Source organism: Phyllobates terribilis, unplaced genomic scaffold (assembly GCF_046119375.1).
Source record: "Phyllobates terribilis strain yellow unplaced genomic scaffold, ASM4611937v1 Scaffold_7__3_contigs__length_470593459, whole genome shotgun sequence".
Lineage (NCBI taxonomy): Eukaryota > Metazoa > Chordata > Amphibia > Anura > Dendrobatidae > Phyllobates > Phyllobates terribilis.
Genome location: NW_027362767.1, coordinates 155,146,757 through 155,173,154, shown reverse-complemented (window position 1 = coordinate 155,173,154; position 26,398 = coordinate 155,146,757). Strand labels below are relative to the sequence as shown.

At 48.2% G+C, this 26,398-nt stretch overlaps 1 protein-coding gene across 1 annotated transcript in view; it reads right to left on the bottom strand.

Moving 5' to 3' along the window:
* The window catches only part of KIRREL1 (kirre like nephrin family adhesion molecule 1), a 344,587-nt gene that overhangs the window by 45,258 nt on the left and 272,931 nt on the right, over positions 1-26,398 (bottom strand). The window contains exon 2 of the mRNA XM_073639476.1: positions 4,727-4,873. Within this exon, the coding sequence (XP_073495577.1) occupies positions 4,727-4,873 (147 nt within the window). The remainder of the gene's footprint in view (positions 1-4,726; positions 4,874-26,398) is intronic.

The following is a 26,398-nucleotide window of genomic DNA, read 5'->3' as shown; positions in this document are numbered from 1 at the left end:
CCCAGGAGGACAGGCTGGAAGAGGATGGGAGCAGAGGGAAGGCTCCAGGAGTGAGGGGATCCCAGGGGCACGGGAAGTGCGGATGCCACCCGTGCACCCGAATCTACCAGAACGTGGAGGGATCAGGCCGCAAAGGGGAGCGGCCCCTAACTAGTGGAGAACTACAAGACTCAGCTAGAAACCGGAGGCTACTGTACTTTCAGGGTGCAGCTGCTCACAACTGCAACTAAATCGCTAAAAAGGTAGCCGCATAGGATTCAGGGGACTGCACATTGCCAGCCAAAATCCGACGTTACCGGCTTGGGACACTGGTTGCGAGGCGCAGGGCAGGAGGGTGAGGGCCAGCGCAGGAAGACGACCAAGGAAGGCACACAGAATGGAGTCCCATTATGTATTGCTGAAACACCTGGGAGATTGCTGAACCCCTGCCTTGGTAAACACAGGACGGCATGGGAGGTTACACACTGGCCCTGGGAACCTGGAGTCTGACAACTGTGCGTAAACCTGAAGACTGCACCCCACTGTGTCATAGAATTATTGCTGCACCATCACCAGCCCTGCACTACACAGCACCAGCAACATCTACCTCATAACATCATTATATCCTGCCCTGGAGCTAAGCTCTGCCTGTGGAGAGCTGAACCAACTCTGCTGCGTCACCATTAGCTCCAGAGGATCTGCACCGCAGCGGCAGCTCCATATAGCCGCATACCACAGGTGGCGTCACGAACATTAAATATAAAAACTTTATTCCCCTTCTACCGTTCCCTTTAATTGACCGCCTTGGGTCACAGACCGGGTCACTGCTACCGTGACACCCCCAGCACCGACCGGCCCGGTACCGAGTACTCCACGGCCCAGGGAGCGCGTCATAGTCAATAATGTTTAAGGTGCTCATTGAGGGTACCGAAGGTATCTCCTAACCATGAGCCTCGTAACCGTTCTCAGGAAAGTTGTCAAGGGCCGGATACTGAAGATCTCTCCTTTTACCGGGAACCTCCTGAACATTCCTTGCAGAAATTAGAAGTATGGCTATGGGGCTTGTTGAGGGTACTGAAGGTCTCGCCTTTTTCAAGGGAACCTCTTGGTCATTCCTGGGATAGTTGTCAGGTATGGCTAAGGGGCGCGTTGAGGGTATTGAAGATGTCTCTTAACCGGGAGCATACCGATTTTTTTACAGGAAAGTTGTCAAGGGCTGGATGAGGGTACTGAATGTTTCTCATTTTTAGAAGAGCTTCCTGAATATTCCTGGATGAGTTGTCAAATATGGCTTAGGGGCTGATGAGGCTACTGAAGTTCTCTCATTTTTTTCCAGGACTCTACCAAACGTTCCAAGGAGATTTGTCAAGTATGGCTAAGGGGCTTATTGAGCATATTGGAGGCCTCTCCTTTCTCCTGAAACCTCCCTAACATTATCAGTAGCGTTGTCAAGTGTGGCTAAGGGGCTAGTTGAGGGTACTGATGGTGTCTCTCAACCAGGTACTGAAGGCCTCTCCTTTCTCCTGGAACCTCACGTATGTTCCTGGGAGAGTTGTCAAGTATGGCTAAGAGGTTCATTGAGAGGAGTACTGAAGGTGTCTGTTAATTACGAGCCTCCTGATCATTCCCAAGAAAGTCGTCAATGACTGGATGAGGGTACTGAAGGGGAGCCTCCTGAATGTTCCAGGGAGAGTTGTGAAGTATTAATTAGGGGCTGGGATGAGGCGGCTGAAGTTCTCTCATTTTTTTCCACGAGTCTACCAAACATTGCACGGAGATTTGTAAAGTATGGCTAAGGGGCTTGTTGAGGGTACTGAAGTGTTCTCTTTTCTCCTGGAACCTCTCGAATGTTCCTGGGAGAGTCGTAAGTATGGCTAAGGGGCTTGTTGAGGCTACTGAAGCTATGCTAGTTACTACTACCCTCAAAATTCATCCTGGGATGATGGCCTGCAGTCCATATGGGAATTTGTGTCTTGTGGAAAAGGGGTAAACACAATTTCCTCTTCTTTTTTTTTACAAATAACTTATTTGAATCACTGCTAAAAAGAGCTAAATCAAAGAGGACGTACCTAATGGGTGGTTTGCTGCCCCCTTCTCCCTAATGATCTAATTTGCAAAAATACTGGCATAAGATCCTTGATATCGCCCCTCCCCCCAGCCAAAATAATATTAGTTTGCAATTTGCCGCAGCTGACTTTCATGGGATCCACCTACAAACTAGTGCCTACAGTTTGTGATATACTACTGCTACTGCATCATGTACGATTTTAACCAGTCCAAATCTTTGTGTCCCATCGAGAAAAGCAACAGCCCCTTACAGGGTTAATCCCATCCTCATATAGATGGATACTGTTGGAGAGAGCTCCTAAAAATAAGCACTTTTGCCAATTACTGCTCATTAAAATTTGCAGCCGTTTTTGAGGTATTAACACATTTTGTTTTATTTACAGCTTGTTGCCTAGGAGACCGACCACCACTGCTGTCCAGCTTGTAAGCATTACGCTGGAGCCGGCGGGGATTAGGAGGTAATAGTATGTTCCAGCAATCCTGTCCAACTTTGAAACAGTGCTTACAAGCTGAATAGAAAAGAGCCTGCAAACACTACAAATGTTCTGCTGTCTAGCAGCGGTGGTCGGTCTCCAAGGCAACGAGCTGTAAACAAAACAAAAGTGTTAATATCTCATGAACGGCTGAATATTTTAATAGGCAGTAAATTACAAAAGTGCTTGTATTTACAATGTCTATCCGGCTGTATCATTTCATGAAGATGGTAATAAACTCTTTAAGGCACCTCTGCTTAACTCTTCATACATAAATATCTCTGCTGTCAGCTTACGGTATATTTTATTATAACTATAGTAATGAAGAATGTCATAAATAATATCCAGAAAATATATAGATAGTTCCTAATGTATTTTTCCGTGATGTGAATAAATGGGAGTGAGGTAACCACATGCAGCGTGGCTGATTGCGGGAAGGGTCAGAGAAGGGCTACACCTGCCTGTAACCCCGGCCCTTATCTGGTCTCCCCATTCGGAGCCTCTCTGAGCTGCGCAGCTCTTGGCATCTATCACGGTGTCAACAGGACGCCAACAAAATGAAGTATCTGGAGTAATTCTGGTTAGTCAGCAGAATCCGGCGCTGTATGCAGGGCCGGGGGATAAATTGCTGCCTGCGGTTTTGTGGAGCAGAAGCAGTTGGCGGGGGCAGAAGAGGCAGTAATTGATGGATGGGGAAGGCTCGGAGAGCCCGTCCTGATGTATGAGGTATTCGCTGGGGCCTTGTGAGGATAGGGAGCCATCTACTCTAAACAAGTCCGCCATTAACCGATGGATTGCTAGAATTTTCTCCTCAAAATAAAATGAAAAATTTAATTTAGTCCTCGATTTAGTCCCTATCTGTCGGGGTTTGAAAAATTCTAGTTGTCACACAGTCCCTACTTTTTAAAGGGACAAATTTACCACTGGGAAAACTGGGTGAATCACCCTGCTAAATAGAATTTTTTAAATTTTTGACTTAAAGGGGTATTGCGGGCTACATAAATCCACTGGATTGCTGTGTGTCCAACCAATTGAAAGAAGACTTGTGTTTCCCCATTCTCCACCCCCAGGTCATGCATTCGCCCTGCCACTCCTATACAAGACTATGGCATGGATAAAGATAGCAGAGCGCAGGGCTCTGCTATCTTCAGGTATCATTAGTGTCATACACTTGATAGCTTGGTAGAGCGCATGCGTGACCTGCTGCGCCGTTCCCACTTCTCTGGGCCGTGGTCCTGCAGCTGGAGAACTGAGGACTTAAGTCCCCTATTCTGCATATTGATGGTGGTCCCAGCGGTAGGACACACACTGATCTAACCAGGAGGAGTTGAGTGAAGCAATGAGTCGCGCATGCTCCTTCCACTCTGTACAAGTCTATGTGACAGCGCTCAGTTATTTTCAGGTATTTTTAATGTCATAGACTTAAGTAGAGCAGAACATGGCATCCAACTCCTCGGGGTCGAAATCTTGGGACACACACAGATATAGCAACTATCAAGCCAAGGTGAGTCAAATGGAAAAGCAGGTTGCGCATGCACCTTGCCACTCTGTTCCAAGTTTATGACACTGATGAAGATAGCCAAGCTCAACGTCCAAGTTTGTCCCCTACTGATCGCCAGAAAGGGGATTTTTGTACTGCTTTTTCACCCTTTTTTACCTGACTGCAAGACCACAACCAAGAAGATCTGAATGTGTTGGCAGGATGAAAATTGTGGCATTGACAAAGACTGCTAAACGCAGGGCTCTGCTAACTTTTGGTATTGTGTCATATACTTGAACAGTTTGGTGTAGCGCATGCGCAATCTGCTGCGCCGTTTTACTCCTCCGGGCCGTGGTCTTGCAGCTGGAGGCGAACAGAGGTCATAAGTCTTCTGTTCTGCTGATTGATGGGACAGACACTAATCTAAAGCAGATGTAGCCAGGAGGAGCTGAACGAAGCAGCAAGTTGCACATGCGCACTACCACTCCATTCTCCTCTATGACACCGATGGAGATAGACTCGTGCAGGTCTGGGCTTTCTTCAGGTATCTCTAGTGTCGTAGATTTGCTATTTCACTCTTCCATACTGTGGTCTTGCAGCTGAGGGAGAATGGGGGACACAAGTTCCCTGTTCGGGTGAGCGTGAGAGTCCACAATGATCCAACAGTTACAGCTATCGATTGGGTAGGCTGCAGTACCCTGAATTTAATAAAAAGATCAGGTCTTACTCTTAAGGTTCCCCAGACCGAGTGCCAGACCGTCTTTGGTCCACTGCACGATCCCCGAATAATTTAGCACCTCGCATGTCAATACAACTCTCTGCCCGGCTACCACCGTCTGGTCATTAGGCTCCTGGCGGAAACGCGGCTGCAGGGCTGAAATGATAAAAAGGAAAGAAAAAAAGCTTAGTAACAACATGAAATACAAGAGAAGATATAAAATATGAAGGAACTGAAATACTAATTGTTACTAAAAAGAGGATGATGTGACCAGAACGACAAGACACCTGAGTACGTCGTATGGTGTCTGTAGGTACTATGGGTGTAAAAAAGCATAAAACACTCTATTATGGCAGTAAAGAAGCTATAGAGATCCCAAGATCCTGTACAGTTAATATAACCTCTGATGAAGGGAGGCCACAATGACTTTTCTAAAAGGGACCTTCACTACATAGACGTGTGTCAACCTTAGGAGCCGTTCCCAGGAAGATACAAAAATAGGAGTGGTTTAATAAAACGGACCCTCCCCTATGCTAGTACCAGACCCCCTAAATATACTCAGTCCCCCTATTCTATAATAAGATCCCTATATTACAATCAGACAGCACACCACTAAGTTTATTTCAGACCCCCCAGATCACAGTTGCTAAATATATTCAGACCCTCTAAATTATTATCAGACCCCAGAACAGACCTTTATTTTGATATCAGACCCCCTATATTGTAATCAAACTCCTAATCAGACCCCCTATATTATAATTAAAACCCTGATCAGACCCCCTATTTTAATATCAGACCCCCAGATCACACCCATATATTAATATCAGACCGCACCTTTTTATTAATGAGACCAAGACCATACCCCTATAATATCAGACCGAGACCATACCTCTTTATTAGTATCAGACCCCAAACCACACCCGAAAATGAATCAGTCCCCAGACCGCACCCCGATATTTATCAGAACACAATCATAAAGTAATCAACCCCCATACCACGCCCCTAAATATCAGACCCACCCCCCATATTAATGAGACCCAGATCACACCACTACATTATCAGTCCTCAGACCATAACCCTATATTTATCAGTTCCCCAGACCACATCCATAAATTAATCAGTCCCCAGACCATTCCCCTAAAAATCATCTCCACACCCCCATATTAATATGAGACCAAGATCACACCCCTACATTAATATCTGTTCCCAGACCAAACCCATATATTAATATTTGACCTCCTAAATATATTCAGACCCCATAGGTTAATGTCAGACCCCCAACACAACATGTGTTATATCGGAGCCCAGGCCAGATCTTGACATTTTTTTAGACCTCACAACAAACCCCTTACTTCCATAGAGGGGCCGCTTAGCGGGTCCTATTTCCCCCAGCATTTCATCGTCCTCAGGTCGCCCTATATCATGGTGACAGTCTGGCTTTCCAGTGTTGTCCCACCAAGGTTTAGGTCCCACCATAGTTCTAATCGAGCACACCACTTTCCCTTTGCTGTAGTCAGGAGAATTATTCGGCCGCACTGCTGGATCTGATCGTCTGTGACTAATGTCATGTAAACCTGGTAGATTTCAGCTGGTAAATAATTCATGGCCGCACCAGCGACAGATATATCATCCGTGTTTCGGTGACCACAAGTCCCGACGTCTGCAGACGTGTGAGCAGCAATGAAATCCTCATCATGAATTAATAAACTAGACGTGGTGGAATAGCTAGCTACAAGCGAGGTGACACCATTTACCACGTGAGCCACAACTGAGCACACTCAACATGGAAAATCCCTTTAAAGAAGACCGGTCACTTGTCATAAATATGTCTTCTTTCACCCGGTGTAAATGCCGCTGTTCTCCCGAATCCGGGGATGTTTTCCTCTTGTTCCTGCTCCTCTCCCTTCCTGAGATATGGTGAAGTGGGCGTGGTCATCAAACTCAAGCGTATTCATGAGGACCACACCCACTTGGCTAACAAGACTAGATTTATATACAGGGAAGAGGAGGCCATATCTCAGGAAAGGAGAGGCGCAGAAAGAAAAGGAAAACATCACCGGATTCAGGAGAAGAGCGGCATTAAAACCGGGTAAAAATAATTACATATTTATATAGGACCTCTATATATCATAATGTTTATGATCTGCATGTCACTTGGGACTTTGTCTTCACTGATCTCTGAGGGGGTGCCGCGGTGGCAATCAGTCTAAGCCCTTTCCATTTCAGACTCAGGCAGCCCACAGGGAGTAATTGGCGTTAACTGTAGGGCTAAACGCAGTCGCTCCCTCCCTTCCAGCAAACATTCAGGCCGATCAATAGCAGTCATGTTTCCAGAGAGATGCAGCTTGATTCAGTCTCCGAGGTTCGCTGCCTGGGGGCTAACAGGTTATTGATTGCCCCTCGCACTACTACAAGATCCTATGAGGCTTCTCCCGGGGTGGAAGACTTTACCCTGACTGTTCATAGGGGATTATTTGGGGACACAAAAAGATCTATAGCAATTAAAAATAATTATGTTTTACATTTTTTATTTTATTTTTTACTTTTTGATGCTCCAAATAACTGAGCATGGCCTTATAAAGCCTGCCAATCTCATTCATGTCCCGGGGTATAATGTTACACCATCGCCCACATTAAAACAGCGCAGGAGAGAATCCCTCTCCCATCATAAAGCGCCATTGTTTGGCATTTTATGATTCCCAATTAGCCGCTGGATACATGTTATGTGGTGCCAGGCTCAGGCACAACACCTGAAATACGTGCAGCCCCAACACCTAGTGACACGTTGCAGCTCGAACCCTTCGCTAGTCACGGCATTTCTTTTCTTTTTCTAGATGCCCTCGTTCATCTCTTTCCGAGTTTCCACCAACTTGGGCGACAACCCCATTGCTGCACCCATAGAGGTGTTCACCCAATTTTCCATGGAATCTAATGGTTCCTTCTCTCTGGTTCTAAAAGTAAGTTAGAAAATTGTATTCTTCAACCAGGAGGCTCAGGATGAACAGCGCTATTGATTCCTCCTAGCAGTACCAATAGTTGGATACACCCCCTCTGATTTCGCTCTGGTGGGATTGCCATTGGTCAAGAGGTCCAAAGATGGTGGCATGTCCCTTAAGAACGACTCTCCCTTTAAGACCATCCTGACACGTAGCCCGTACAAGTATCCCAGCTCCATCCTCAGCACTTGATATAATCTATCTGATAGTTTTAGCGTTCGCCAATTCTCGGAGGCTACAAGTTAAAACGGCACCAAATATATATTTTTTAATTTACAGATCCCGAAAAGTTTAATTTACTAAAAGCCTACGTTAAGTGCACCCTCTGCTCCGCTTCCATACCTATCTCAGTCAATTAAATTAATTGTGGAAAAGAAAAATCACTGACGAAAAAAGCTAGTACTGCGGAAGCGAGGACTTGGCGCGGAGTCTCTGCACGGTAACCCTTTGTGGCCGTGATCAGCAGGAGCCGAGGATAGGTCTGGCACGATGGAGGGGGCTGCAGATGTAAAAAGGATTGATAATGTGTCTTAAAGGGGGATTCCACTTATAAGAAGCTCGGATGGTTACATCGAATATTGTCGTCGGCTAGCATCCCTTCTCCAAACGGGCCGATTGTGCTCCAAAACACGTCAGGGAGCTTCATACCAAGAGGCTTCAACTTAAAAGTTGTGCAACATTAGTTATTATCCCCTGGTCATTCCCGCTGGACCAAGCAAGATGCCACTTTTGCACCAGCCCTTTGATTGACGTGGATGACGTCATTCACACTTTGATCCAAATCTCCCGAATGACCGGGGCATGCGCAGACGGGTGTTGATGAGAGATTACATACGCAGGACCCTGGTCCAGCAGCCTTGTTGGTAGTCCATGGCCGCCAGACCACCTCCTACCTACCAGAATCCCTATTGACTGTCCTGATTTGTAGGCTTGGCGCGGCGTCATTGTGGTGGAGTGACTTTGCACAGGACCTACAAATCAGAAGAGGCATCAGGGATGCCGGCAGGTCCCGGCGTTTCGCTGAGATACCGACGTGATCGCTCAACCAGGGTCCTACGAATCGACTTGCTCATCTCTAATCTTGATTCCTTTGCCTAAAATGCGTCGGTCCTGTATGTTTTATAACGCAAATGGGGGATTTTGAGCAGGGTGTGGATAACATAAGGGACTTTATCCGTATAGGTGAAAGGAAGAGGGGGCTGGCTTGGCATGGGTTCAACAGGCGGCTTGGACATGCCCAGCAAACTCTTGTGAGCTAATTATCATATGGCACAAGAGTCATTCAAACTACTTTTTCCAGATGTATATGTTTAATAATGAGATACTAAAGGCATACAGCATGGTTGGGACAGTTTGGGAGGGCGAAACCTTCTGACATATCTTTACGAGGATGATTGTAATGTAGTGCCCTGAAGATAATGACAGAATGACACCAGCTACATCTGGCATAAGGTAGAATATCTCCACACTGCCACCCGGTGGTCAAATTCATGTGAAATATGCTTTATTGCCTATTATAGTCATGCTGAAATAAATGATCTGCACGGAATACGAAACACTGTCAATATGCCTCCGAGAAGGAATTATTATGTGGTTTTTGGAGGAATTTTTCTCTCTCTCTCTCCAACTGCTGAGCCGCAATGTTATAAAGCAGTGCCTTGTTCGGGGAGAGGCCCGGGAGCCACAGACGTATCTCACAGATAATTTATTGTATTAGTAGAAAGAATGTTCTGAACCGATGACAGGGATGGTGCGAGTCAAGGACTGACATGTTTCCACCAGTCTGGAGCACAATGTGATGTTCAGAACAATATCAAAGCGGTGCTGGCAAGCCAGAAGTTGTGGTGCACTCGGGAGACAGCGTGGCCCCAAAAACTTGGGATTAGGTGGAAACAGATCCAATAGACACTAGCAGTTTGCCAGGTGTTGGGTGTATTCACGTGGTTGTGTTAGATCTCCTGGCATATCAGGGCGGAAAGACCCCATCAATCACTAGAACAAAAGGCGGCCGCACTGGTTAGAGTACCGTGCCCCACTGGGAGAGAACGCTTTATGGTCTGTGGAATAAAGACCCTTTTACACATACCGATAATCGGCTGAATGTGCGTTTGTAAGAGGCCTGTTCCCGATAACAAGCCTGTACAAACATTCATCGGCTGCTCACACCGTTGTAGGCAGTACGTCTCCCTGTATAAATGGGGGATTTTCTACCAACAATATACAAGCTCTATGGGGCCCAAACAATTGTATTAACAAATGATTGTTGCCATATGCTTACTATCCACCCCTGAAAGTGTACTTAAATGAGCACCGATCGACTGATTGCTTGATCTTCAATCAGTTTGCGCAGAAATCAGTCCCTGTAAACTGATTTTTTTAGGTCGACTTTGGATAGGCAAAATTTCTACCCAAATAAGTGATCTAACATTCACTTAAAGGGGACCTGTCACTTGCCATAAATATGTAATTTTTTAACCTAATTTAAAAGTCGTTGTTCTCCTGAATCCGGCGATGTTTTTCTTTTCTTCCTGCACCTCTCCATTCCTGAGATATGGCCTCTTCTTCCTTGTATGTAAATCCAGTCTTTTAGTTAAGGGTCACCATCTTTTCTCTGTGGGCGTCGTCATGATGCTCACACCTCATTGGCTATGAAGAATAGACTTATATACAGGAAAGAAAGGGCCATATCTCAGGAACAGAGAGGCACAGGGACAAAAGAGAAACATCGCCAGATTCAGGAGAACAGCGGCATTTACATCAAATAAAAATTAAATATTTATGGTAAGTGACAGGTCCTCTTTAAAGGACCTTTTACACTACTCAATGTAAACTATTTTTAAACAAACGATCATTCATTAACTTATGAAGATATGTTGCGAGAACCATCATTTTTAGGCCTGCATGTGATCGACTTGTTCATCAGCTGATTGATGCCCTATTTTCATGGACCAATGATCGGGAATGAACGTTTAATATGACCAATTATTCGATGATTTTCAGACCATATAAAAAGACCTTGAGGGCCCAAATACTCCTATCTAGAGTGAATCTAAAAGAGACAATTTTTTAGACTGGGTATGTATATCTCGATTGCAGTAAAAAAGGTAAAAACAATTCACAATCCTGCACTACCTTCACAAAACAATTTTCGAACTGGGACCAGAAGTGTAAATGTGATGGCTGTTTACTGAAGGGGTTGTCCAGGTTTAGAAAAACATGGCTACAATTTCGTTCAAAAACAGCGCCACACCTGTTGACAGGTTGAGCATAGTATTGCAGGTTGGCGCCACTGACGCAACATTTGGAAGAAAGCTGCCTCAGAACTGAACATAACAGCATAAACCCCCAAACTTTAGTTGCTCTCAGGGGGTTTTGTGTCAGAGAATCGAGGCTGATGTATGTTACATAGACGTTATGCATAAAATTGCCTTTGTACCAAAAAATTGATTATGTAGCTGCACATTCTGTTACCAAATTGATTTCATAGAACATAAAACATTTTCTTTATGCAAAGACTGATGTGTAGTCTACAACAATGATTATATGCCTCAAAAATTTAAAATTTCACAGTTTAAAACTGCATGAAATCACTTCACATATAGCTAAATATGTAATAGTGCCACCTAGTGTCCATATAATACTGCCTATAATAGTGCCACATAGTGTCCATATAATACTGTCTATAATAGTGCCACTCAGTGACCATATAATACTGTCTATAATAGTGCCACTCAGTGACCATATAATAGTCTATAATAGTGCCACCTAGTGGCCATATAATACTGTCTATAATAGTGCCAACTAGTGGCCATATAATACTGTCTATAATAGTGCCACCTAGTGGCCGTATAATACTGTCTATAATAGTGCCACTCAGTGACAATATAATACTGTCTATAATAGTGCCACCTAGTGGCCATATAATACTGTATATAATAGTGCCACCTAGTGGCCATATAATACTGTCTATAATAGTGCCACCCATTTTCCATATAATATTGTCTATAATAGTGCCACCTAGTGGCCATATAATACTGTCTATAATAGTGCCACCCATTCTCCATATAATACTGCCTATAATAGTGCCACCCATTCTCCAAATAATACTGCCTATAATAGTGCCACTCAATGACCATATAATACTGCCACTCACTGACCATGTAACTCTGTCTATAATAGTGCCACTCAGTGACCATATAATACTGTCTATAATAGTGCCACCCATTCTCCATATGATACTGTCTATAATAGTTCCTCCTAGTGGCCATATAATACTGCCTATATTAGTGCCATGCAGTGACCATATAATACTGCCTATAATAATGCCACTCAGTGACCATATAATACTGCCTATAATAGTGCCACTCAGTGACCATATAATACTGCCTATAATAGTGCCACTCAGTGATCATATAATACTGCCTATAATAATGCCACTCAGTGACCATATAATGCTGCCTATAATAGTGCCACTCAGTGACCATATAATACTGCCTATAATAATGCCACTCAGTGACCATATAATACTGCCTATAATAGTGCCACTCAGTGACCATATAATACTGCCTATAATAGTGCCACTCAGTGACCATATAATACTGCCTATATTAGTGCCATGCAGTGACCATATAATACTGCCTATATTAGTGCCATGCAGTGACCATCTAATACTGCCTATATTAGTGCCATGCAGTGACCATCTAATACTGCCTATATTAGTGCCATGCAGTGACCATATAATACTGCCTATATTAGTGCCATGCAGTGACCATCTAATACTGCCTATATTAGTGCCATGCAGTGACCATATAATACTGCCTATATTAGTGCCATGCAGTGACCATATAATACTGCCTATATTAGTGCCATGCAGTGACCATATAATACTGCCTATATTAGTGCCATGCAGTGACCATATAATACTGCCTATATTAGTGCCATGCAGTGACCATATAATACTGCCTATATTAGTGCCATGCAGTGACCATATAATACTGCCTATATTAGTGCCATGCAGTGACCATATAATACTGCCTATATTAGTGCCATGCAGTGACCATATAATACTGCCTATATTAGTGCCATGCAGTGACCATATAATACTGCCTATATTAGTGCCATGCAGTGACCATATAATACTGCCTGTCATACTGACACCCGGTGCCCATGTAATACATCCATCATACTGCTATATACAGGTGGGTAAGATGCACAACATCCTCCTCACTTGCTCTCCTGTAGGGTTGGCACCGGCTACCTTGCATTGAATAAAGGAGCAGATCTGGTCTTGAAGGATGGGGGCTCCCACCTGTCAGACATTTATGGCTTCCACTGTGGATAGATCATGAACATCTCCAGTGAGAGTACCCCTTTAGGACATTAATGTCCATTGAAGTATATCTGCAGATAGAACTGCTGGAAGACATCTTGTACAGAGTCTACGGCGATAAACCTCACACCTCAGAGCAAGGACAGGCTTCCCTCCCGCGCTCAAAAACTCTTAAGCTTTCTTTCCCAGCTTTGAGGCAATGTCTTGTGTCCCCCTTGAGGGGAATATCTGGCTCGCTTCCCCACGTTCCCCTATTTAAATCATCGCGGCTCTTTGTGCCTTTCTGCTCGCTGAGAGCGAAAACAAGACAGGAGCTCCACCTGGGAGCTGAATTGCAGATGAAGAAAATGTTCTAAGCTTTGCCGATCGCGAGCCAGGAGGATTTATCTTGTCCTCATCCTCCCATCTTCTGAGGTGTCACGTTGTTTCTACACATCTCGCTGCCACTTCACTTTAACATCGTCCCTCTGAGCTCCAGGATCCACAGCACATGCTCCACTCATGTCATACATAAAAAAAAACACCACCGCCATGTTCAAGGGGGGAACCAAAATGTAATTGCCCTTAACGAAGACCTTTTGCCAGACTAAAATCTGTTTAGAGCCGGTGGTCAACAACCAGCAACTGATGAGCCCCCAATGTGTGACCCATGGCTGTCTTCATCGGCGTCCACAGGCGTCATTATTACATTATGGGGGGCACTCAGGCCCTTGCTACTGTATAAGCGGGCTCTTAGGGCATTATTAGCTTAAAAGGTGGAACTCGGAAATCAGTACTTTATAAGGGGGCACTCGGGGAATTATAAAGGGGCACATATGGGGGCATCTAAGATTTCTTTGCGTAGAATGTGGCTCACAACCATCCCTCAGAGCTGAAAGTAACTCTCGATAGAAGAAAGTTTGAAGACTTTTGGCTTAGAGTATGTTCACGAGTTGGACAGTAGGATTTTCTACTTTTTCATAATATTAAACGGGGGCCCCAAACGCGTGCTGTGCAGCAGAACTGCTTCATGGTCTCATTCTCCCCTTTATTCCTGTTGGAGACCCAGAGGTCGGACCCTCATAGCAGGATCGATATGAAATATCTGTACGTGCCAATGAGGCGGTGGTAGAGATTTTGGATTCTGACAATTTTAGGAGGCAAAACCACATCCCCTTTTAAGGATCATGCCTCCCTCTCCCAACATGTAGATCTCGCCTCCCTCTCCCAACATGTAGATCTCGCCTCCCTCTCCCAACATGTAGATCTCGCCTCCCTCTCCCAACATGTAGATCTCGCCTCCCTCTCCCAACATGTAGATCTCGCCTCCCTCTCCCAACATGTAGCTCCCGCCTCCCTCTCCCAACATGTAGATCTCGCCTCCCTCTACCAACATGTAGATCTCGCCTCCCTCTCCCAACATGTAGCTCCCGCCTCCCTCTCCCAACATGTAGATCTCGCCTCCCTCTCCCAACATGTAGATCTCGCCTCCCTCTCCCAACATGTAGATCTCGCCTCCCTCTCCCAACATGTAGATCTCGCCTCCCTCTCCCAACATGTAGCTCCCGCCTCCCTCTCCCAACATGTAGATCTCGCCTCCCTCTCCCAACATGTAGCTCCCGCCTCCCTCTCCCAACATGTAGATCTCGCCTCCCTCTCCCAACATGTAGATCTCGCCTCCCTCTCCCAACATGTAGATCTCGCCTCCCTCTCCCAACATGTAGCTCCCGCCTCCCTCTCCCAACATGTAGATCTCGCCTCCCTCTCCCAACATGTAGATCTCGCCTCCCTCTCCCAACATGTAGATCTCGCCTCCCTCTCCCAACATGTAGCTCCCGCCTCCCTCTCCCAACATGTAGCTCCCGCCTCCCTCTCCCAACATGTAGCTCTCGCCTCCCTCTCCCAACATGTAGATCTCGCCTCCCTCTCCCAACATGTAGATCTCGCCTCCCTCTCCCAACATGTAGATCTCGCCTCCCTCTCCCAACATGTAGATCTCGCCTCCCTCTCCCAACATGTAGCTCCCGCCTCCCTCTCCCAACATGTAGCTCCCGCCTCCCTCTCCCAACATGTAGATCTCGCCTCCCTCTCCCAACATGTAGATCTCGCCTCCCTCTCCCAACATGTAGATCTCGCCTCCCTCTCCCAACATGTAGCTCCCGCCTCCCTCTCCCAACATGTAGCTCCCGCCTCCCTCTCCCAACATGTAGATCTCGCCTCCCTCTCCCAACATGTAGATCTCGCCTCCCTCTCCCAACATGTAGATCTCGCCTCCCTCTCCCAACATGTAGCTCCCGCCTCCCTCTCCCAACATGTAGATCTCGCCTCCCTCTCCCAACATGTAGATCTCGCCTCCCTCTCCCAACATGTAGATCTTGCCTCCCTCTCCCAACATGTAGCTCCCGCCTCCCTCTCCCAACATGTAGATCTCGCCTCCCTCTCCCAACATGTAGCTCCCGCCTCCCTCTCCCAACATGTAGATCTCGCCTCCCTCTCCCAACATGTAGCTCCCGCCTCCCTCTCCCAACATGTAGATCTCGCCTCCCTCTCCCAACATGTAGATCTCGCCTCCCTCTCCCAACATGTAGATCTCGCCTCCCTCTCCCAACATGTAGCTCCCGCCTCCCTCTCCCAACATGTAGATCTCGCCTCCCTCTCCCAACATGTAGATCACGCCTCCCTCTCCCAACATGTAGATCTCGCCTCCCTCTCCCAACATGTAGCTCCCGCCTCCCTCTTCCAACATGTAGATCTCGCCTCCCTCTCCCAACATGTAGCTCCCGCCTCCCTCTCCCAACATGTAGATCTCGCCTCCCTCTCCCAACATGTAGATCACGCCTCGCTCTCCCAACATGTAGATCTCGCCTCCCTCTCCCAACATGTAGCTCCCGCCTCTCTCTCCCAACATGTAGATCTCGCCTCCCTCTCCCAACATGTAGATCTCGCCTCCCTCTCCCAACATGTAGCTCCCGCCTCCCTCTCCCAACATGTAGCTCCCGCCTCCCTCTCCCAACATGTAGATCTCGCCTCCCTCTCCCAACATGTAGATCTCGCCTCCCTCTCCCAACATGTAGTTCTCGCCTCCTTCTCCCAACATGTAGATCTCGCCTCCCTCTCCCAACATGTAGCTCCCGCCTCCCTCTCCCAACATGTAGCTCCCGCCTCCCTCTCCCAACATGTAGATCTCGCCTCCCTCTCCCAACATGTAGATCTCGCCTCCCTCTCCCAACATGTAGCTCCCGCCTCCCTCTCCCAACATGTAGCTCCCGCCTCCCTCTCCCAACATGTAGCTCTCGCCTCCCTCTCCCAACATGTAGATCTCGCCTCCCTCTCCCAACATGTAGATCTCGCCTCCCTCTCCCAACATGTAGATCTCGCCTCCCTCTCCCAACATGTAGATCTCGCCTCCCTCTCCCAACATGTAGCTCCCGCCTCCCTCTCCCAACATGTAGCTCCCGCCTCCCTCTCCCAACATGTAGATCTCGCCTCCCTCTCCCAACATGTAGATCTCGCCTCCCTCTCCCAACATGTAGATCTCGCCTCCCTCTCCCAACATGTAGCTCCCGCCTCCCTCTCCCAACATGTAGCTCCCGCCTCCCTCTCCCAACATGTAGATCTCGCCTCCCTCTCCCAACATGTAGATCTCGCCTCCCTCTCCCAACATGTAGATCTCGCCTCCCTCTCCCAACATGTAGCTCCCGCCTCCCTCTCCCAACATGTAGATCTCGCCTCCCTCTCCCAACATGTAGATCTCGCCTCCCTCTCCCAACATGTAGATCTTGCCTCCCTCTCCCAACATGTAGCTCCCGCCTCCCTCTCCCAACATGTAGATCTCGCCTCCCTCTCCCAACATGTAGCTCCCGCCTCCCTCTCCCAACATGTAGATCTCGCCTCCCTCTCCCAACATGTAGCTCCCGCCTCCCTCTCCCAACATGTAGATCTCGCCTCCCTCTCCCAACATGTAGATCTCGCCTCCCTCTCCCAACATGTAGATCTCGCCTCCCTCTCCCAACATGTAGCTCCCGCCTCCCTCTCCCAACATGTAGATCTCGCCTCCCTCTCCCAACATGTAGATCTCGCCTCCCTCTCCCAACATGTAGATCACGCCTCCCTCTCCCAACATGTAGATCTCGCCTCCCTCTCCCAACATGTAGCTCCCGCCTCCCTCTTCCAACATGTAGATCTCGCCTCCCTCTCCCAACATGTAGCTCCCGCCTCCCTCTCCCAACATGTAGATCTCGCCTCCCTCTCCCAACATGTAGATCACGCCTCGCTCTCCCAACATGTAGATCTCGCCTCCCTCTCCCAACATGTAGCTCCCGCCTCTCTCTCCCAACATGTAGATCTCGCCTCCCTCTCCCAACATGTAGATCTCGCCTCCCTCTCCCAACATGTAGCTCCCGCCTCCCTCTCCCAACATGTAGCTCCCGCCTCCCTCTCCCAACATGTAGATCTCGCCTCCCTCTCCCAACATGTAGATCTCGCCTCCCTCTCCCAACATGTAGTTCTCGCCTCCTTCTCCCAACATGTAGATCTCGCCTCCCTCTCCCAACATGTAGCTCCCGCCTCCCTCTCCCAACATGTAGCTCCCGCCTCCCTCTCCCAACATGTAGATCTCGCCTCCCTCTCCCAACATGTAGCTCCCGCCTCCCTCTCCCAACATGTAGATCTCGCCTCCCTCTCCCAACATGTAGATCACGCCTCCCTCTCCCAACATGTAGATCTCGCCTCCCTCTCCCAACATGTAGCTCCCGCCTCTCTCTCCCAACATGTAGATCTCGCCTCCCTCTCCCAACATGTAGATCTCGCCTCCCTCTCCCAACATGTAGCTCCCGCCTCCCTCTCCCAACATGTAGCTCCCGCCTCCCTCTCCCAACATGTAGATCTCGCCTCCCTCTCCCAACATGTAGATCTCGCCTCCCTCTCCCAACATGTAGTTCCCGCCTCCCTCTCCCAACATGTAGATCTCGCCTCCCTCTCCCAACATGTAGCTCCCGCCTCCCTCTCCCAACATGTAGATCTCGCCTCCCTCTCCCAACATGTAGCTCCCGCCTCCCTCTCCCAACATGTAGATCTCGCCTCCCTCTCCCAACATGTAGATCTCGCCTCCCTCTCCCAACATGTAGATCTTGCCTCCCTCTCCCAACATGTAGCTCCCGCCTCCCTCTCCCAACATGTAGATCTCGCCTCCCTCTCCCAACATGTAGCTCCCGCCTCCCTCTCCCAACATGTAGATCTCGCCTCCCTCTCCCAACATGTAGCTCCCGCCTCCCTCTCCCAACATGTAGATCTCGCCTCCCTCTCCCAACATGTAGATCTCGCCTCCCTCTCCCAACATGTAGATCTCGCCTCCCTCTCCCAACATGTAGATCTCGCCTCCCTCTCCCAACATGTAGCTCCCGCCTCCCTCTCCCAACATGTAGATCTCGCCTCCCTCTCCCAACATGTAGATCTCGCCTCCCTCTCCCAACATGTAGATCACGCCTCCCTCTCCCAACATGTAGATCTCGCCTCCCTCTCCCAACATGTAGCTCCCGCCTCCCTCTTCCAACATGTAGATCTCGCCTCCCTCTCCCAACATGTAGCTCCCGCCTCCCTCTCCCAACATGTAGATCTCGCCTCCCTCTCCCAACATGTAGATCACGCCTCCCTCTCCCAACATGTAGATCTCGCCTCCCTCTCCCAACATGTAGCTCCCACCTCCCTCTCCCAACATGTAGATCTCGCCTCCCTCTCCCAACATGTAGATCTCGCCTCCCTCTCCCAACATGTAGCTCCCGCCTCCCTCTCCCAACATGTAGCTCCCGCCTCCCTCTCCCAAGATGTAGATCTCGCCTCCCTCTCCCAACATGTAGATCTCGCCTCCCTCTCCCAACATGTAGCTCCCGCCTCCCTCTCCCAACATGTAGCTCCCGCCTCCCTCTCCCAACATGTAGATCTCGCCTCCCTCTCCCAACATGTAGATCTCGCCTCCCTCTCCCAACATGTAGATCTCGCCTCCCTCTCCCAACATGTAGCTCCCGCCTCCCTCTCCCAACATGTAGATCACGCCTCCCTCTCCCAACATGTAGATCTCGCCTCCCTCTCCCAACATGTAGCTCCCGCCTCCCTCTCCCAACATGTAGATCACGCCTCCCTCTCCCAACATGTAGATCTCGCCTCCCTCTCCCAACATGTAGCTCCCGCCTCCCTCTCCCAACATGTAGCTCCCGCCTCCCTCTCCCAACATGTAGCTCCCGCCTCCCTCGCCCAACATGTAGATCACGCCTCCCTCTCCTAACATGTAGCTCCCGCCTCCCTCTCCTAACATGTAGATCTTGCCTCCCTCTCCCAACATGTAGTTCTCGCCTCCTCCCAACATGTAGATCTCGCCTCCCTCTCCCAACATGTAGATCTCGCCTCCCTCTCCCAACATGTAGTTCTCGCCTCCTTCTCCCAACATGTAGATCTCGCCTCCCTCTCCCAACATGTAGCTCCCGCCTCCCTCTCCCAACATGTAGCTCCCGCCTCCCTCTCCCAACATGTAGCTCTCGCCTCCCTCTCCCAACATGTAGATCTCGCCTCCCTCTCCCAACATGTAGCTCCCGCCTCCCTCTCCCAACATGTAGATCTCGCCTCCCTCTCCCAACATGTAGCTCCCGCCTCCCTCTCCCAACATGTAGCTCCCGCCTCCCTCTCCCAACATGTAGATCTCGCCTCCCTCTCCCAACATGTAGCTCCCGCCTCCCTCTCCCAACATGTAGATCTCGCCTCCCTCTCCCAACATGTAGATCTCGCCTCCCTCTCCCAACATGTAGCTCCCGCCTCCCTCTCCCAACATGTAGCTCCCGCCTCCCTCTCCCAACATGTAGATCTCGCCTCCCTCTCCCAACATGTAGATCTCGCCTCCCTCTCCTAACATGTAGCTCCCGCCTCCCTCTCCCAACATGTAGCTCCCGCCTCCCTCTCCCAACATGTAGCTCCCGCCTCCCTCTCCCAACATGTAGCTCCCGCCTCCCTCTCCCAACATGTAGCTCCCGCCTCCCTCTCCCAACATGTAGCTCCCGCCTCCCTCTCCCAACATGTAGATCTCGCCTCCCTCTCCCAACATGTAGGATCGAATCCCAATCCTGGTGCCAAGCGAAAATATCCTCTTGCTGCTTTCCGGGTGAGCTCTGGAAGCTTAATAGGTTTTGGAGATTTGCCAACTTTCTGTTTAGTAGTCCAGAAGGTCTCTCTTTTCTTGGATGTTTTTGAAGAGTTGGTAAGTAAAGGAACCCCCCTTTAAATCTCAAGGCTAGATGGTAGTTATGCACTACCAGAATATCAACAAAAATCCCAACAACTTTTCATAGTGGAATTGAGTCAATCTCTTTTACCCATTTAATACGTCCAATCCTCCGGAGAAGAGTAACCAGAACATTGATCATCAGTCTGTTCCCGTCTGTGTCCTCTATTGTGTTGGTTCGCAATATCCGCACCCTACCCAGCCCTTACAAACCATCCTCATCTGGTTCTTTTTTTCTGGTTCCTGTAGAGATTTTTCTGCATCTTATCACAAAGGCACAAGGAAAAAAAAAACTAAGACTAAGTCTGTTCACTCTTCAGCATCTTAAAAAACCCACCATCCCAGGTTCCTCATTACCCAGGAGATGCGTGTCAGTTCACTTTAGCGTTTGACCGCTTTTCCTGCCTCTAATACCATCACACAAAGGTCACGTCTCTTTAAATATTCCTCCGATCTAAGTCACTTTGGAGATACTTTGATCTCCTGCACAAAGTCGTCTTCATCTTCGTTACTTCTCATCGTCCCCTTCCTCTCATCTTCGTGACAAATGGGGCGTTTGGACAGACAAGTTTCTCATATGTGGGAATTAAAAGGGGCGACAAATGACGGGGGAGATGAAGAAGGAGAGTCCAGAAAACGTTGTTATGTGAATAGGTCTGTCATATACGGATGCATCAATAACTCCGATCTAGAGGGCGCTGTTGTACTCACAAAATTTTTATTGCCCCACCCATCTTTACGCCAGCTCAGCCATTCAGCACCGCTAAGAGAGGTCACATGACTCACTTCTCTAAGACACAGAAACAGGCCGCACTTATTGGTTGTGTCGTTGGGAAAACCTATTTTATACACCAGAGCAGCCCTAACTCCAACTTAGAAGTTTCTGGGAGTAGGAGGGCCAGGAAGAGATGTGAAGGGGCAAGAAAGAGGCTTGGAAAGGGCAAGAAATAGAGAGAAAGGGACGTATAAGAAAAATCGGGGGTGAGGAAGAGGAGTGGAAGTGGAATAGAGGGGGTTATGAAGAGGTGTGGAAGAGGAGTAGAGGGGGCAAGGAAGAGGAAAAAAAGTGGAGTTTGTGGAAGTGAGGAAGAAGCATGGAGGGGGTAAGGAGAAAGTGTGAAAGAGGCATGAAGGGGCAAGTAAGATGCATGAAAATGGTAAGAAATAGGAATGGAAGGAATGTGGAAGAGGCATGAAGAGAGGCAGAAAAGACAGGAAAAGTGCATGGAGGGGGCAAGAAGGCGTCATGAAAGATGCATGGAGGGGGCGAGAAAGAGGCAAGGAAAGAGTTATGGAGAGGTGTAGAAAAGGCATGGAAAAGACAAGAAGGGGGTGAATAAGAGGCATAGATGAGAAAAACGAAGGAGAAAGGCATGGAGGGAGGTGAGAAAGAGACATGGAAGAGGCAAGAAGGGTGTGTGGAAGAGACAAAGGGGGTAAAAAAAGGGACGCTGAAGAGGCATTGAGGAGGCATGGAGAGAGTGTGAAAGATGCCTGGAGGGGGTGTGGAAGAGAAGTGGAGGAAGAGACATAAAAGATGTTTGTGGGAATGAGGAAGAGGTGTAGAAGAGGCATGGAAAAGGAGTGGAAGGAATGAGGCGAGGAAGAGTCATAAAAGAGGAGTGGAGGGGATGAGGAAGAGGTGTAGAGGGGGCAAGGAAGAGGCATAAAAGAGGAGTGAAGAGGTGTGGAAGAGGCGTGGACGGGTGAAGAAGAGGCATAAAGGAGGAGTTGAGGAGATGAGGAAGGGGTGTGGAGAGGTGTGGAAGAGGAGTGGAGGGGACAAGGAGAGGAAGAGTTATAAAAGAGGTAGGGATGGGCAGTTTGGCTCTTCTGGTTCCCTTGGCTCTTCTCACTAAAAAAACACCTACCCACCCACTGCTGAAATCCCTCTTACTTGCAGACAGCCAATGAAATTGATGGCATGGGTTTGGCTGTCGGGTGGGCAGTGTTTCGGACGCCGAGCACTATCATTTTGCGCCCACTGAGAGCCATTCAGAAAATTTAGTGGCTTTCACTGGTGTGCTGGCTCCCATTGTTTCTAACAGGGAGCCGGCTCTTTGTCTCGGATAGGTTTTGCACAACCCATCAGTAAAAAGAGGAGTGGAGGGATGAGGAAGAGGTAGGGGCATAATGATAGTGGTTGCAGAAGGTGCGACTGTGACTGGGCCAGTGCAGGAGGGGGTCGCCGACACCAGCACCTAATTCAGCTAGATGTGCGACATTCAGCTAAAATGTATAGCGGCGCAGAGACTAGCAGGCTCCCTGCCCTGCAATACACGCCACCGGCCAATCTGAGGTGGCGAATGGCAATGACATCATGTGCCGTACCGGGCAAGTCGAAGTCAGGTGCGGCTCCTGTGCTCAGAGAACGCTGTGCATCATGGGAGAGGAGGAAGGTAGGAATAATCGTTTATTGGTTTTAAATGTGTTTGAGAAGAATAGGGAACATTATAGTTGGAGGGGGCCCAGGATGGGGACATTATACCAGGAATGGGCCCAGTAAGGGGGACATTATACCAGTAAGGGGCCCAGGATGGGGGACATTATACCAGTAAGGGGCCCAGGATAGGGGAGATCATATGGGGTCGAACACATATGTTTTTCTAGAATGGTACAAGGGCCAATACATCTGACCAACATGCAAGTGGGGGCCCAGGTCCAAATTTTGCACCTGCACCCATCGGACTCTAGTTAAAAGAGGAGTGGATAAATGGTGTGGCTGTAGGAAAAGAACTTTTGCCTGAACACAGTTGTCAACCCAGAAGGGCATGCGAAACAGCAGCAAGTAAGTAGTCTGTAAAGGGGCTAATCTTGGCCACTTCACCTTCACTGGAGTCTCTTATGAGGGTCTTCAGATGGACAATAAAGTTACCTTGGCCAAGAAGCAGCAAATCCTACAAATACAGCTCCGACGAACAGCGGAGCGGCGTCTTCTTAATTACACAGTGCAGGCGACTCGATAGGAAGATAAAAATGATTAAACACCGGGTAATTGTGATGAGAGAGGAAAGCGACAGACAGAGAAAATGAAAGACTCGGCAAGTCTCATACAGAGGCGAGATGATAAGGCGGCGGGAGGGGAAGCCATGGTGAGAGCGAGGAACGGGACGGCCCCCTCTTTATTTAATAAAATCCTCCGGCTTTATCTGCACAGAGCTGTCTTATTGTACAGATGCATCTGGAGGCGTCAGGAATAAGACGGCCATGTCTGCAGCAGCTTAAGAATATCTGCCGCGACATTTCTGAAAGCTTCTTCACACAAGGCCAAAACTTAAAAACGAGCCCATTTGCCATTTAACCTGTGCGGCCGCAGCGGCGATCCCCGGGTGGCACCGGCTTCTCCTGAGCCTGCGGGAATCATGGGGATTCTCATAAGTGGGTCGTAATAGGAAGTGTGTCAGAGAGGTCCTCCAGGCCCTATCACACATCATAGGATTAGATACATGGATCAGCAGATAGCATCACAGATGAGGCGGGTACGCAGGGGGCACGCCAACTTTCCTGACGTTGGGATGGAAATCACCTTGTGTCTCGGATATTTGATGGGCCATTAATAACATGTAGCTCCTGTTGTGCCTTCATTACCCCGCTCCGCACAGCCGGACAGGAAAACAAATGATAGTGCGCGGATTTGCATAGTTTCTGTTAGATGACGGCGCAGGGCCATCCAGCGAGTCATTATCAAAATCTACAACCGCCACCTATGGCTTCAGGAGTGATGCCGCTTCCAGGAGGAGGGATGGGGGGTTCACAAGCAATTAACATATGATAAACAGAGACAGGATCCTCGTTGCCGATATGACTCGTGCTGCCAGTGACAGCCCGGGAACCCCTAGAGACATTGCTGTATGCAGCACTGCAGACATTACCAGAGTCTTCATCCGAGACATCTCTATACTGAATCGCTAGAGATTCGACTACAGGCGTCAAGAGATACAGTCCTCAGCACCACCATGTGATACGTCAGCACTGGCTTCATGACAGACATCACTAGAAACAATTATGACTACAGAGAAATTGAGATGAAATTCTAGAGACGTCACTATCTGCAGAGACCACCACAACCGGAGACTGTGTGTGATACATCACTGCAGAAAGATCAACAGAGACTTTACTAAAGACAGCAGAGATATCACTAACGTGAGCTGTTACCTGGCATATCACTAGAATTGCCACCAGAGACACCACCAGTGTCACGACTAGGAGCATCAAAAAAGACACCACTACGAGCATCAAAAGAGACACCACTAGAGTCACCACTACAAGCATCAAAAGAGACACCACTAGAGTCACCACTACAAGCATCAAAAGAGTCACCACTAGAGTCACCACTAGGAGCATCAAAAGAGACACCACTAGAGTCACCACTACAAGCATCAAAAGAGACACCACTAGAGTCACCACTACAAGCATCAAAAGAGACACCACTAGAGTCACCACTAGGAGCATCAAAAGAGACACCACTACAAGCATCAAAAGAGTCACCACTAGAGTCACCACTACAAGCATCAAAAGAGACACCACTAGAGTCACCACTACAAGCATCAAAAGAGTCACCACTAGAGTCACCACTACAAGCATCAAAAGAGTCACCACTAGAGTCACCACTACAAGCATCAAAAGAGTCACCACTAGAGTCACCACTACAAGCATCAAAAGAGACACCACTAGAGTCACCACTACAAGCATCAAAAGAGTCACCACTAGAGTCACCACTACAAGCATCAAAAGAGACACCACTAGAGTCACCACTACAAGCATCAAAAGAGACACCACTAGAGTCACCACTAGGAGCATCAAAAGAGTCACCACTAGAGTCACCACTACAAGCATCAAAAGAGACACCACTAGAGTCACCACTACAAGCATCAAAAGAGACACCACTAGAGTCACCACTACAAGCATCAAAAGAGTCACCACTAGAGTCACCACTACAAGCATCAAAAGAGACACCACTAGAGTCACCACTACAAGCATCAAAAGAGACACCACTAGAGTCACCACTAGGAGCATCAAAAGAGTCACCACTACCAGCATCAAAAGAGACACCACTAGAGTCACCACTACAAGCATCAAAAGAGACACCACTAGAGTCACCACTACAAGCATCAAAAGAGACACCACTAGAGTCACCACTACAAGCATCAAAAGAGACACCACTAGAGTCACCACTACAAGCATCAAAAGAGACACCACTAGAGTCACCACTACAAGCATCAAAAGAGACACCACTAGAGTCACCACTACAAGCATCAAAAGAGACACCACTAGAGTCACCACTACAAGCATCAAAAGAGTCACCACTACAAGCATCAAAAGAGACACCACTACGAGAATCAAAAGAGACACCACTACGAGCATCAAAAGAGACACCACTAGAGTCACCACTACAAGCATCAAAAGAGACACCACTAGAGTCACCACTACAAGCATCAAAAGAGTCACCACTACAAGCATCAAAAGAGACACCACTAGAGTCACCACTACAAGCATCAAAAGAGACACCACTAGAGTCACCACTACAAGCATCAAAAGAGTCACCACTACAAGCATCAAAAGAGACACCACTAGAGTCACCACTACGAGCATCAAAAGAGACACCACTAGAGTCACCACTACAAGCATCAAAAGAGACACCACTAGAGTCACCACTACAAGCATCAAAAGAGACACCACTACAAGCATCAAAAGAGACACCACTAGAGTCACCACTACAAGCATCAAAAGAGACACCACTAGAGTCACCACTAGGAGCATCAAAAGAGACACCACTACAAGCATCAAAAGAGACACCACTAGAGTCACCACTACAAGCATCAAAAGAGACACCACTAGAGTCACCACTAGGAGCACCAAAAGAGTCACCACTACGAGCATCAAAAGAGACACCACTAGAGTCACCACTACAAGCATCAAAAGAGACACCACTAGAATCACCACTACAAGCATGAAAAGAGACACCACTAGAGTCACCACTACAAGCATCAAAAGAGACACCACTAGAGTCACCACTAGGAGCACCAAAAGAGTCACCACTACGAGCATCAAAAGAGACACCACTAGAGTCACCACTACAAGCATCAAAAGAGACACCACTAGAGTCACCA